The sequence below is a fragment of the Podarcis gaigeae genome (assembly GCF_964106915.1).
Source record: "Podarcis gaigeae genome assembly, chromosome: 12".
In the NCBI taxonomy this organism is placed as follows: Eukaryota; Metazoa; Chordata; class Lepidosauria; order Squamata; family Lacertidae; genus Podarcis; species Podarcis gaigeae.
This window is the reverse complement of record NC_139688.1, coordinates 47,931,024-47,943,257: the sequence shown is the minus strand read 5'-3', so window position 1 is coordinate 47,943,257 and position 12,234 is coordinate 47,931,024. Positions and strand designations below refer to the sequence as shown.

Genomic DNA, 12,234 nt, shown 5'->3' with positions numbered 1-12,234 from the left:
CGTAAAGGTAAAGGGACCCCTGACCATTAGGTCCAGCCGTGGCCAACTCTGGGGTTGCACGGTCATCTCGCTTTATTAGCCAAGGGAGCCGGTGTACAGCTTCCGGGTCATGTGGCCAGCATGATTAAGCCACTTCTGGCAAACCAGAGCAGCGCAGGGAAACGCTGTTTACCTTCCCGCCAGAATGGTACCTATTTATCTACTTTCACTTTGACGTGCTTTCGAACTGCTAAGTTGGCAGGAGCAGGGACTGAGCAACGGGAGCTCATATTTTTAATTAAAACTTCACTTGCTGAACTTTCTCCAAATCAAAACCAAAACATCTAATGTTGCATCCAAACAGTTCCGTAAGACATAAGCCAGTCCAAAGCATAGGCTCAGCATTTTATAAATTACGAAATATTCCAAAAAGGGGTCTGTCTCTCCTTTCAGCATCCATTTTGCCTGGAGCTGTTTTCCTGGAGAGCTTCATTTGCATTCTCACTCTCCCTGAGTCTGAGAATAAAGACTTTAGCAACCACCCTTTTGAGATAACAAACTTGACATTTGATCACTCTCATGTGTTCTAAGGTTAAAACATCCGGGTCAGAGCTACCTGAGAACAACAACAACCCATTAAGGAGCCCAGAGACCACTTCTTGCTCTTGGCCTCCATGGAAACTTACAGTCAAACCCTTTCACCAATTCCCATTTCAGTGTGAATTAAACCAGTTATACTTAACATAGCGTACTGTTTATTCATGTTGCTTTTACTACTAATGATTGGGCAATTACTGAGTGGCAGTAATTGGACAGTCACATATTGGCTACATAATATATAATTATGAGATTATGTCTGAGATATAAAGGAGCCTCATACGTATGAGCTTGTCCACAAGGGTTGTTTATACACTGTGTTATTGAGCTGACAAGTGGTTTTCAAGGCAGCCCTAGTGTTCACATACGTTATTTCAGCAATACTTAATCCAACCTACTGAGGCAAATGAGTGTCTGAGGTCGAGGGCCAGCTAAAATGTTGCTAAACTGAGGTTAGAACTGGGGACTTAGCCTCTTCATTGTCTCTTCATTGTGCTAGGGCTTGGGAATATGTTTTTTTTTTTAAATTGAAGGAAGCTTTTAAAGAAAGTAATAAAAGCTGTTTGGGGGGGGGGGATCATGTGTCCAGAGACATTAGAGTGGCTATGCAGCCTGGTCAGCTGGCCTTATTCCAGTTAAGAAAGTAGGAAAACGTTGCTCATGCTTCTACTCAAAAGGTTTAAGCATACTTTCTTTTCCCACTCCAGTATTCAGGCTTCCAGCAGTCAGCTGACAGGTGTTTCATATGTGGCCATTTGATCATGGACATGGTAAGTGACCTTTGTGTGTGGAAAACACGCTATGGAGGGAAAGTTCCCGTAATTTTAGAATGACGCCCCAAATGGAAAATATAAGAATGAAATGTTGCTGCTGTATGCCATCCACTTCTTATTGTATGAGGAATAAGGAAAATGAGGAAAGCAAACCTAATCCAATTGTGTGCTTTTGTCTTGTTTATAATTTTTGTGTGTGCATTTTTTAAGGTACGCAGATGCTCACATCCTGTAAAACAAAATATGTGGGAGAGTGCTGATTTCATTTTTTTTCTGTAATCTCTTGTGATTGCACATGATTCTTAATGCTTCCACTGTAGCCTCTCTAATAATGGGGAGGGCTTTTGGAATGCAAACGAGGGTTGTCAGCTGATTAACGAAACCCTAGTCAAGGAATCAGGCGGGTTTTAGTCAATCGCTTAACTAAATGGTTCTGCATAAACTTGTATGCCAGAAAAAAAAACAATCTAAACCCCGGTGCCACATGCAACTTCCAGCCTAACTTGAATCAGCAAACAGCTGGTTGCTGTAATCAAGAGCAGCCCTTCGGGCCATAAAAATAAAGACATTTTAAATCTTACCTGAGTTTTCTCGCAATAGCTGTTTGGAAATTCTATTCTTTTTCTGTGTCCTGAATGAATTCACTCTTGCTGCCTGCTCCCTGTTTTTTCAGACTGCGTGCTGTTTCGCTTGCTTCAAATTCCATCAGAATTACGACGACACAAATTTGCTCTGTCATTTCTGCCTCTTGCCAGTAATTTCCTACCAAAATTGCTCAAATTGATTACAGGATTCCTGATGGCATGGTTGCTGTGAAGCAGAGCACCATTAAGGGAACAATTTACAAACATCCTTATGTTGTTGTAATTGTTATATAAATCCTTTGCAATTGCTTCTGTATTGCATTTTTTTAAAAAAACACCTGAATGCTCATTCAGAAGCATTTTCCTGTTTCTTATTGCAGATTTTGCAAGCTCTAGGGAAGTCGTACCATCCTGGCTGCTTTCGTTGTGTGATCTGCAATGAATGTCTGGATGGAGTGCCGTTCACAGTAGACAGCGAGAACAAAATCTACTGTGTCCGAGATTACCACAAGTAAGGGGGGGGGGGGGAATCTAAACAGACGTGGCTGTAAGCAAGAGCTGCTGAAATCAGTGTGATTTGCTTGCAAGTAAATATGTATATTCACAGGAAGGCAGTAATGCTTGCTGATCATGAAAGTGCATCAAGTAATGTAAAAATTCTAGCAACCTATATTCTCATCAGGACGCGGGTGGCGCTGTGGGTTAAACCACAGAGCCTAGGACTTGCCAATCAGAAGGTTGGCAGTTCGAATCCCCGTGACGGGGTGAGCTCCCGTTGCTCGGTCCCAGCTCCTGCCAACCTAGCAGTTCGAAAGCATGCCAAAGTGCAAGTAGATAAATAGGTACCGCTCCAGCGGGAAGGTAAACGGCGTTTCTGTGTGCTGCTCTGGTTCGCCAGAAGCGGCTTAGTCATGCTGGCCACATGTACGCCGGCTCCCTTGGCCAATAAAGCGAGATGAGCGCCGCAACCCCAGAGTCAGTCACGACTGGACCTAATAGTCAGGGGTCCCTTTACCTTTACCTATATTCTCTGCCCTTAGGACAGAGATGAGCAGATTTCAGGCTTCTCAGAAATGCTATAATCCCAAGATCCAGCAACCAGTCAGATGCAAATGATGCACAGTTAGAATTAAAGAACAGGGTCCAGGAATTGGTTTTGAAAACCAAATCTGCTCATAGTCGTTTCACACAAAACGCCACACCTGGCTAGTTTTCTTCATTTGCGCAGCCTAATTTAGGTGCAACCTAATTTAGGTGCTTGCTGTTCTCAAAACAATTTGGAGTCAGGAAACCCTTGCCAATCTACTGCAACAAATCGCTCAAGAGATTCCCAGGAGATTCCAACGTCCCTTTTGCCCCCGTCTGCTCTCAGAGTCCCTCTGCACCAGCCTTTTCCCACACTCCCATTTTCACTAGAACTGGGAAAATGCAAGGTTGGGACCCCAGTGTGCTTTGGAGAACGTGCAAAGTGTTCAATGCCCATTGAAACAACATTTTTAAACGATTCAAATCTGGGTTCTCTTTCATGTTTGTAACTTGCCTCCCCCCCCCCTTTTTATAAAGGGTTTTGGCACCAAAATGTGCAGCCTGTGGTCTTCCTATTCTGCCAAGTGAGGTAAGTGATTTATATTTTTTGCTTCTACCTTTTCTCAGTAATGCTACAGCCCCCCAGTTATTCGCAGTAGTCTTATTCTAAGCTCTGTGTTGAAGCATGGCTAGATCACCTGCCCTTAGATCACTTAGATCATCTGAAGAACTTCTCCTTATGGCACTGCCCCCTGCAGAATATCCTAGGGTGGTGACCTGGAAACTAGCCTTTTCCCCCCTTCTCCCTGCTCTGTGGAATGCCCTCCCCTCTGCCATATGTAACACAGCAACCATCTGTTGCTTCAGACATCTTTTGAAGACTTACCTTTTTCTCTGGGCTTTCCTTGATCCATAAGATCAGACCCATTTTTATGGATATTGTTAGGTTTCCAAGGGGTTGCTCGAGAGCAAGCAGGCAGATGCCTCCCTGCTCGGCTGCGAAGCCTTGCTTTTGATGCCAAAACAAACTTTATCTGTCCAGAGCACCACTCTCCCGTGGCTGGCTCATTCACTGGCAGAATCTGTGAGTGGGCGGTCCTTAAACCTTCCCCAGCAAGGTAGTTTCTTGACGCCCAGTCTGCGCCTCCCCTCTTGGCGCAAAAGCTTACTGCGCAAGGAGGACGTGGGTAACGGAGGGCCTCTCTCCTCCCCGCTTTGCCCAGGCAAGGTGTCCTGGCACCGCCTTGCCTCCTCCGAGCCCTGCAGCTCCTCTCCACTGGAGGCATGTTTACTCTCCTCCGCTGAGGAGGAGCTGCTTCCCACAATCTTTGGGGGCTCTCTGTAATCCACCCGGCTTTCCCCCCGGAGCCGATGGCAGTTCCCTGACAGATATGAACCCCCTAGATCTGTTTTATTTGCTTTTTTACTGTTTTCATTAGTTTTAGGTTGCTTTTTTTAAGGGGGGGCGTGTTGGGTTTTTATATTGCCCAAACCGTGTGCCACTAAAAAACAACAACAAATCTCTGTGAGTGGAATATTAGCAAGGCCCCCAGTCTTATGAAAGATGTGAAGAGCTCCTAACTGGAGTCACAGATTTGACAAAGGCTGCTGTGGCACTTGAAAAACTAACAGATTCCTTGGAGGCATGAGGTTTTATAGATGGATCTCTGTAGACAAGTCTTTAAGGTGTCATTCCTCTGGGAAGGGGACTTTGCCATAGTTAATGGTTTCCATTGGTTTTGATGGAATTTAGCCAAATCTTAACTTCTACTGGTTTGGATCCTAAGGATACAATCCAACAAAAGTTTGCGGCACCTAACCCCCACTTAAAATAAATGGAACTGCAGAGCTGAGTTACAGTCCTGTAACCACAATCCTAAGGACACTGGCTAGAGAGTAAGGTACATTCTAACTCAGTGGGACTTGCTTCTGAGTAAACATGCTAAGGATCATCCAGAAACCTGTGCTGATTTTAGTGAGACTTAGCTGCATCTAACACATCTTGGATTGCATCCAAAATCCTCATGCCTCCAATTTGGAAAGAAAAATCTTCCTCAAAACAGAATAAGTTATGCACAGCAATCAAATGTATGTTCAGAGTCTTGTGTCACAGAAAAAAACTATTTTACATGGGTGTTCCTTTGCGCAGAACTTCGAATGCACGACTCTCCTTCCCCTTTCTGCTATTTGCTGACCAAAAATATGTGAGCTATGCTTGGGATCGCTGTTCCAGGCAATAACACTTGAGAATGTTTAAATGCTATGGGGTATCTCCCGTGAAATTTTGTCTTTGCTTAAATCAGTGTGATCAGGGATTTTTCTTTTTAGCCTGTAGACATTTGGTTTGTCTCATTTGGAGAGGCTGCCAGACGTTTGCAGAAACCTTGTGTTAGGCATTCATTTCATCCTTCACTTTGCCCTAAGACAGTTTCACGTGGCCCAGAGCAAATTCCAGATTAGTTCATTTCAGCCCATCTCTCCTTTTTTTAAAAAAAACAGCAACACCTTTTATCTTTGTTTTGTGCTTTAATGTTCCCAGGGATCTGATGAGACTATACGTGTTGTGTCGATGCACAAGGATTACCATGTGGAATGTTACTGCTGTGAGGTAGGCCAGCTGTTCATTACAGACACAATATAAAGTAAATACAGGTAGCTGTATTTACTTTATGTAATTTTATTTACTATATGTAGTTTTAAGACAGTTGTTTCTTAACCGCTAGAGGATATCCTGCACTGACCACTGGTTTGATGGGAGTTGTACTCCAACATCATCTGGAGAGCGACCAAATTGGACACCCTTGATCTGAAATAACTCAAAAGCAGTAGTTTGTAATTCATTTCCAGATGGGACACCAGTAAATAAGGAGGTGATCCTTCTCACATGAATAGGATGTACAACGAGCAATTCTTACGTATTTTCACAATGATTTTTTATTTTTATTTTTGCTTCGTATGGGGTTAATGTCAGGAACTTGAATACCCCCCAAGAGGCTGTTAGTTTTAGCTTGAGTAGCTCAAGTCAAGGCATAACGCTGCCGGTGTCATAAAAACAAGAGATTGTCTTCAATAGTCAGTTTGACATGCCTTTCAATAGGCCACAGAATTTCTTTCTAACCCCAAGCCATGCCAATTGTTAAAATAACACCAAGATTAAAGATTTACCCCCTAGTACATCACTCAATTTTACTCAGACTTAAGTTGGTCCATGAATTTCAATGGGCCTAATCTGAATAGGACTAAATTGGGATACAACCTTCTGTAGTTTTGTCCACGTGTAAAGTCCAAAACTTGCATGTTCACAACCTCCTGAGAGGTTCTCCAGCCTAGGCATCCTTGCGGAGTTTAGAATTAAAAACACATACACACCTGTTTCAGCATAGGGTAGTTGCGCGGAATCTCACTTGGAGCGAACTGTTTTAAATCCTCATGCTGTTTTGTTTCACGGGGACAGAATCAAGTTTTCCTTAACTGGCAGCTAGGAATTGACTATTAATCTATACTGACACTCTGGGCTGGGGCTGCTGATCAGAAGATTGTACATACACCTCGGAAAGGCCTCGTTTTATGGCTGGTGCATGTCCTGAATAGCAGTTCTGTCCCTTTCGTTTCTCACGTAGGACTGCGGCATGGAACTCAACGACGAAGACGGACATCGGTGTTACCCCCTAGATGACCACCTGCTCTGCCATTCCTGCCACCTTAAACATATAGAGAAAGGCACAACAACTCATGCGGATGCTTACGTACACCATTTCTAGCCAGTTCTGCCAAACTTCCTAGAAGCCTGCCAAGGGAAGAGTTTTCGCAGCTGTCGTTTTTGAGGTGCGTATCTACCTCAGCTGGCGATTTGCAGCGAGAAGATGAAGGAAGAGGCTGTCTTTTTTTCTTTCTTTTTGGCCTTGTGCATTGCGTGTGTGGCAATTGCACACGACAAAGGATTTGTTTTCGTTCTGGACAAAAACTTACAGTATTAGCTGGAGTGATTTGTGGCTCCCTGTGTGCTTCTCCCGCCCTTTTTTTTTGCTGGGAGAAAGTGGCGGGAGAGACTGTTCTCTTCTCGAGTCATTTGAGAGGAATCTTTAGCAAATAAAATCACAACAAATACCCTTTAAAGGACACAAGAAAGTGCCACAAATAAGTGACAATACACCTGCACGTCTCATCTGAGAGCCAGTGTGGTGTAGTGGTTAAGAGCGGTAGTCTCGTAATCTGGTGAACCGGGTTCGCGTCTCCGTTCCTCCACATGCAGCTGCTGGGTGACCTTGGGCCAGTCACACTTCTCTGAAGTCTCTCAGCCCCACTCACCTCACAGAGTGTTTGTTGTGGCGGAGGAAGGGAAAGAAGAATGTTAGCCGCTTTGAGACTCCTTCGCGTAGTGATAAAGCGGGATAGCAAATCCAAACTCTACTACTACTTCTTCTTCTTCATCCTCTTGTGGCTTGTTCTGATAGTCAATCAGGGAAACCCAACCTCCAGTCCGCCAGCGAGTCTACATGCTGAGCAGACTCTCATGATGTTTTTAATTTGTGGCGACCGAGACGTAATCACCTGCCTTACATTGGTGGAAGTTATCCTATTGTTCTACCCTATTGCATGCAGGTTGGAGGGCCTGATCTGCCCTCACCATTCGTTTTAGAAACCCAGCTCTACTTTCTACCTGTCCCCACAGCTCAGCCACCAGCAAGTGGTGTTGTGGAGTAGGGGCAAAACATTGCCACTTAACTTCACAACAGGGATGGTGATGAGGGATGGAGATCATCTCCCGGGATGCTGCTATTTGCTAATCCTCCGCAAGTCAGATAAATAAGCTTTTCTGTGAGGAAAAACCCGTGGAACAAGGCAAGCCGAAGAGAGAGGCAGATAACGTCAGCATGCAAAGTGAAGGGTAAAACTGCCACTCTTGTTTTGAAAAACCCCATAGATCCGTTGTTGTGGCCAACTAAAATGTCACAAAATAGGGAGCTGAGAGTTCACTGTAACTCTTCCATCAGGCTGGATAGTAAACAAGGTAGCAGGGGATGTGGAAAATACTGGCTTGGTATTGAAGCCATAATATCTGCATTGGTCAAATACTCGTTTTTGTTCTATCGTCTTGGAAGAGGTTGGCTGCGGAGGCTGTCACGAAGAGGGCCTGCACTTCAGAGTTTACTATGCCACTGGCATTGCTGTGAAATAAATAGTCACAGTGACTCAAGAGCACAAATTTAAGGTTAGCACAGCTTGCTCCTCTTTAATAGCCTCACTAATTTTGAGCACTTGGAACAATTTGAGCCTGGGTAGAGCTTTAGGGTCTATTCTACCGGCCACTGCCTAATTATTTGGGCTGCCAAATAATCAGAGATTATTTTCAAGACTAGGATCTTCCATACTGTCTAGGAAGAATAGATTAACACCCGTTTTTGTCTTGGAACTCCTGTGCCTTAAATCTTAACTTTTACAATTAAAGTATGTGTTTAATACATTTGACATGGGCTTTGGAATATGTGAGTGTGTGTACACTTTAGTTACTAATTCTTGGGATAAACTGAAGCGGATGTTAATTTAATTAATGTTAATTTTAAAATGTTTGACCCAGAAGTCAAGGAGTTGATCACCCTAATGCAATCCAAGCTTACTGAGTGCCAATAAACTAATTCTGCATCAGCGCTTTGATGTGTGCTCAACTTTTGAGAGGCCTTGGTAAATATTTTTTTCCACTGTGAACTTATAATTGCGGTTATAGCTGATTTTCCTCCAAGCTCTAAGACCCGGTGCTTTTTTAAATACTTGGTTTTCTGGTTAAGCTTTGGCACCTGATTGAGCGCCATATGCAAACTTGTGGATCACAGATCTTGAATTCTCTCCCTTAGGTTGCACAGTCACTGTTGTGTTAAAAATAATCAGAGTGATTTCCTGTAGCAAAAGCAGTCGGGCATCATGAAAGCAGGTGGGTCTGGTTTCCTTTATTACTTTCAACACACCAGCTGCTGTATCTGAGAAGCCAACAGATCTGCCCAGATGGTGTTTGGATGCCAACTCGGTGTAGCAGGCCATGTCATGGAAAATGTTCATTACAGTTCTGATGGGACGCTCTTATTTCCACCTTCAATTACTTGCCATCTTATCCCTTTGGGCTGGGGATGGGCAAGTGGCCTTCTGTATGCTCAGCCATGACCTTAAGTCTCTGGCTTCTATTCTCAATCCTCACATTGGAGTCCTATGGATACAGTTGCACGGTGTAGTTTTATATTGCATCCTAAATTAGCAAAGTAGAACCCACAAGGAAGAAAGGGGTTATTGTGATTTCAGGGGGAACACAAGCAGTTCATACTTTCATTTTCAGATATTTCATAAATCCATGCAACATGAGCATCTCCTGTTTCGAGACGGTGCAGCAGATGAGGTGCTCTTTATATTTCAACTTTAAAAATGATTTAAGAGGTATGTGCTTTTGTGCTTTATTTCCTTCACATTTCAACTTACATCCTAAATGCACATGATTTACGGTTGTTTTTATTTCAGTCCTTCAGCTAAAGTCCTCCATACATGATTAGCTAAACATATTGGGTATTTTGCAGCACACATTAAAATGGCTGCATGTGGAAATGGGGTAAGTTGGAGGTCATGCAGAGCGTTAAAAATAACTAAGAGTCCATGAGTATTTTCACAACAGTTCTTTCCCCTCCAGAGATGGCGAATTACGTAATACAATCCAATGATATCTAGCAGAATATGGCTAGTCTGTAGCTATTCATCTTCATTCTGCCTTTAACCACAGTCCCAATACACATTTTGTCCTTTAATCAATCAGGATTCAGAGACAGAATTCAGTATTTAGAAAAGATGGTAGTTTTATTATTGTTTGAGTACACTGTGTGGACTTAGAAATGCAACCTCTTTGCAAAGCAATGGAAAACAGACATCCTTCCAAACCTCAAGCCTACAGAAATTTAGTTCTTTTCTAACAATGCTAGCTGCCCAAACTTTCTTCTTTGTTGCAACAAGTTCTTAATGGGAAGTGCATCAGAAGGACAAAAGCAAGGAGTCACTTAAAAAATGATCTGCTAATGAGCATTAAATCAAACATTTGATGCAAGACCTTTTTTATATTTTCCACGCATTGAAGTGGATGACTTGGGTTTTAGTTTTTGAACTCTGCTGACCGTTTTTTCCTCTGCAAACAAAAACTGCATATGTTATTACAAGGACTGTGAGAATAATATTGAAACAAACTCAGAGACCCTCATTCAAAGGTTAAAATGAACAGTTGCTGTTTCCATACGGTACAGTATGTTCAATTGTCATACAATGAAAAACTGCACAGCAAGTTGTGTTTTAGCTTGGAATGACCAACTGCATTAACCCCTAGTTGTCTACATGTCCTCCTAATACTTAAATTCATAATTGCAATCTCGACTATACAGCTGTAATTACAGGAAGTATAATTAAACAATTCACAGTACCTGAAGCTGATCCATGTCTGGTTCTGAACGCAAGTAATTAGAAAATGGTCGACAAAGTAGTTTAAAATTGGTCCTTGGATTTTAGATCATCTAGTTTTTAATATAAAGCTTGGAAGCACTAAAGTTGAGACACACATTTATTGATAACCAGCACAAGGCTATTCTTAGAGCTTAGTAGTTTCCAGAGAAAGTTACAATCGTAGAGAAATATAATTACGGCATGCACAAAAAGCAAGCTGATGTTGATCCCAAGTGCAAATATGGAATTAACTTCCCCTTCCCTCCCCCAAAATGCATCAAATGTATATTGTCTTCCACAGATTACCCCTCCTAAAACCAAGGCAGCATAAAGCAGCAGGTGGTTAGCCAAATTAATAAGAAACGCCTTCTGCGTTTGAGACTCTTCGGAAAGAAGCAAATACTTTGGACCTTTAGCGTAAGAGGGTTCAGATAAGTAGCTTTACATTCTTTGATTCCATTTACATCTTCTTAAGAGACAAAACAATCTTTAATCACACTGAAGTTTGTCATCTACGTCTTCTAAGGACTGTAGTCATTAAAGCAGCACAGGACATGTTCCAAACAGAGTCAATCCTCCCGACAATGATTTAAACAGAATATTGCATCAGCAGTCCCAGAAATGGCAGGAGAGACTTGCCTTTAGATAAGGGAGCACGAGGAGAGAAATATATTGGGGGGAGACACACACTAATACATACAACCCTGCGCTTGATACATCGACTTTTCTCCTGGCCACAAGGGCACTCAACAGAAGTTTAATTAAGCAGCAATTGTTGATATTGTTAATAAGCAAGGCTTTTTACTAGTATCAGATAATGTAACCTGGTTGTACCCTAGTAGTGGCTAGATCGCTAAGTAACGTCAGGAGAACAGCGTCTTTTTTTAAAAAGGCTGAGACATCTCAAAAGATTTTACAATACTACATTCATGGGTTGTGAAGCTTGGCACACCCTTTTTGTGAATCCAGTTAACACCCTGTGGGACCACGGTGCAAACTGGCTTTCATCTCTTAATCCTTGTGTGCAAGCTCTCCAGTAAATGCAATACTCCTAAGATCATTGTGACTATAGAGTCAAAACGGCGAATCCCCTCCACCAAGTAGTAAGTTCGATTCAATTTTTCACCCTGCAAAGATGAAAGCTAAAAAGGAAAAAAGACCACGAGCTTGTGTGGAAAGCAGATCAGTAGAGGCTCCAGGTGGTGGTTGAGGAGCCATCTCTACCAAGCTGTTTTCCACACACACAAATTCAGTCCATCTTCTCCTTCTGAACCAGCCTGGGCGCATCTACAAAATCCTTGCCGTTGTAAAGGATGATAGCAAGAGTTCCAAAGCTTGCACTTCCCCAGAAAACCACGTAGGCCAGGGTCTCTGTCCAGGTGTCACCTGTGGAACACAATAAACTGCTTTCAGCTACGTACAAGGACTATCAAGAAACCTTATTAGCGACCAGAAAAAGAGAAGCCTGCTAGAGTTCTGAAGTGCAATTTCAGATCTACAAATCTGAGTGTCCTTCCCCACACGCCGCCAACGTATTTATTAGCAGAAGTGGTGAGAATATTTTCATATGTATGAAGGTGACATTTGGGAACCTGAAGGGTGATGGAGAGTGCTAGGAAAACATACAGCAGGTGGTATGTGCCTTTGCAGAAAATGTATTGTGAAAGAGAGCACATGGCACAGCAAAACACTGGAATGCAAGTGGGGTCTCCCACAGCATCAAGGGGTGGCTACATGCAAAAGCAGCCAACCCTCTGTGGGCCATTTCAGACAAGCAAGTGGGGTCCACCTACCTAGCAATCACCTGGCAC

At 42.9% G+C, this 12,234-nt stretch overlaps 2 protein-coding genes across 3 annotated transcripts in view; one reads left to right on the top strand and one right to left on the bottom strand.

The window, feature by feature from the left end:
- Positions 1 to 8,607, top strand: part of LIMD1 (LIM domain containing 1) — a 42,834-nt gene extending 34,227 nt beyond the window's left edge. For both annotated transcript variants that reach the window (XM_083705811.1, XM_083705810.1), the window contains 5 exons: positions 1,284 to 1,346; positions 2,314 to 2,444; positions 3,497 to 3,548; positions 5,499 to 5,567; positions 6,580 to 8,607. In XM_083705811.1, the coding sequence (XP_083561937.1) occupies positions 1,284 to 1,346; positions 2,314 to 2,444; positions 3,497 to 3,548; positions 5,499 to 5,567; positions 6,580 to 6,720 (456 nt within the window). In that variant the 3' untranslated portion in view covers positions 6,721 to 8,607. The remainder of the gene's footprint in view (positions 1 to 1,283; positions 1,347 to 2,313; positions 2,445 to 3,496; positions 3,549 to 5,498; positions 5,568 to 6,579) is intronic.
- A 1,160-nt stretch (positions 8,608 to 9,767) lies between these two features.
- SACM1L (SAC1 like phosphatidylinositide phosphatase) overlaps positions 9,768 to 12,234 on the bottom strand; it is a 32,359-nt gene continuing 29,892 nt past the window's right edge. The window contains exon 20 of the mRNA XM_083705850.1: positions 9,768 to 11,809. Within this exon, the coding sequence (XP_083561976.1) occupies positions 11,673 to 11,809 (137 nt within the window). The 3' untranslated portion in view covers positions 9,768 to 11,672. The remainder of the gene's footprint in view (positions 11,810 to 12,234) is intronic.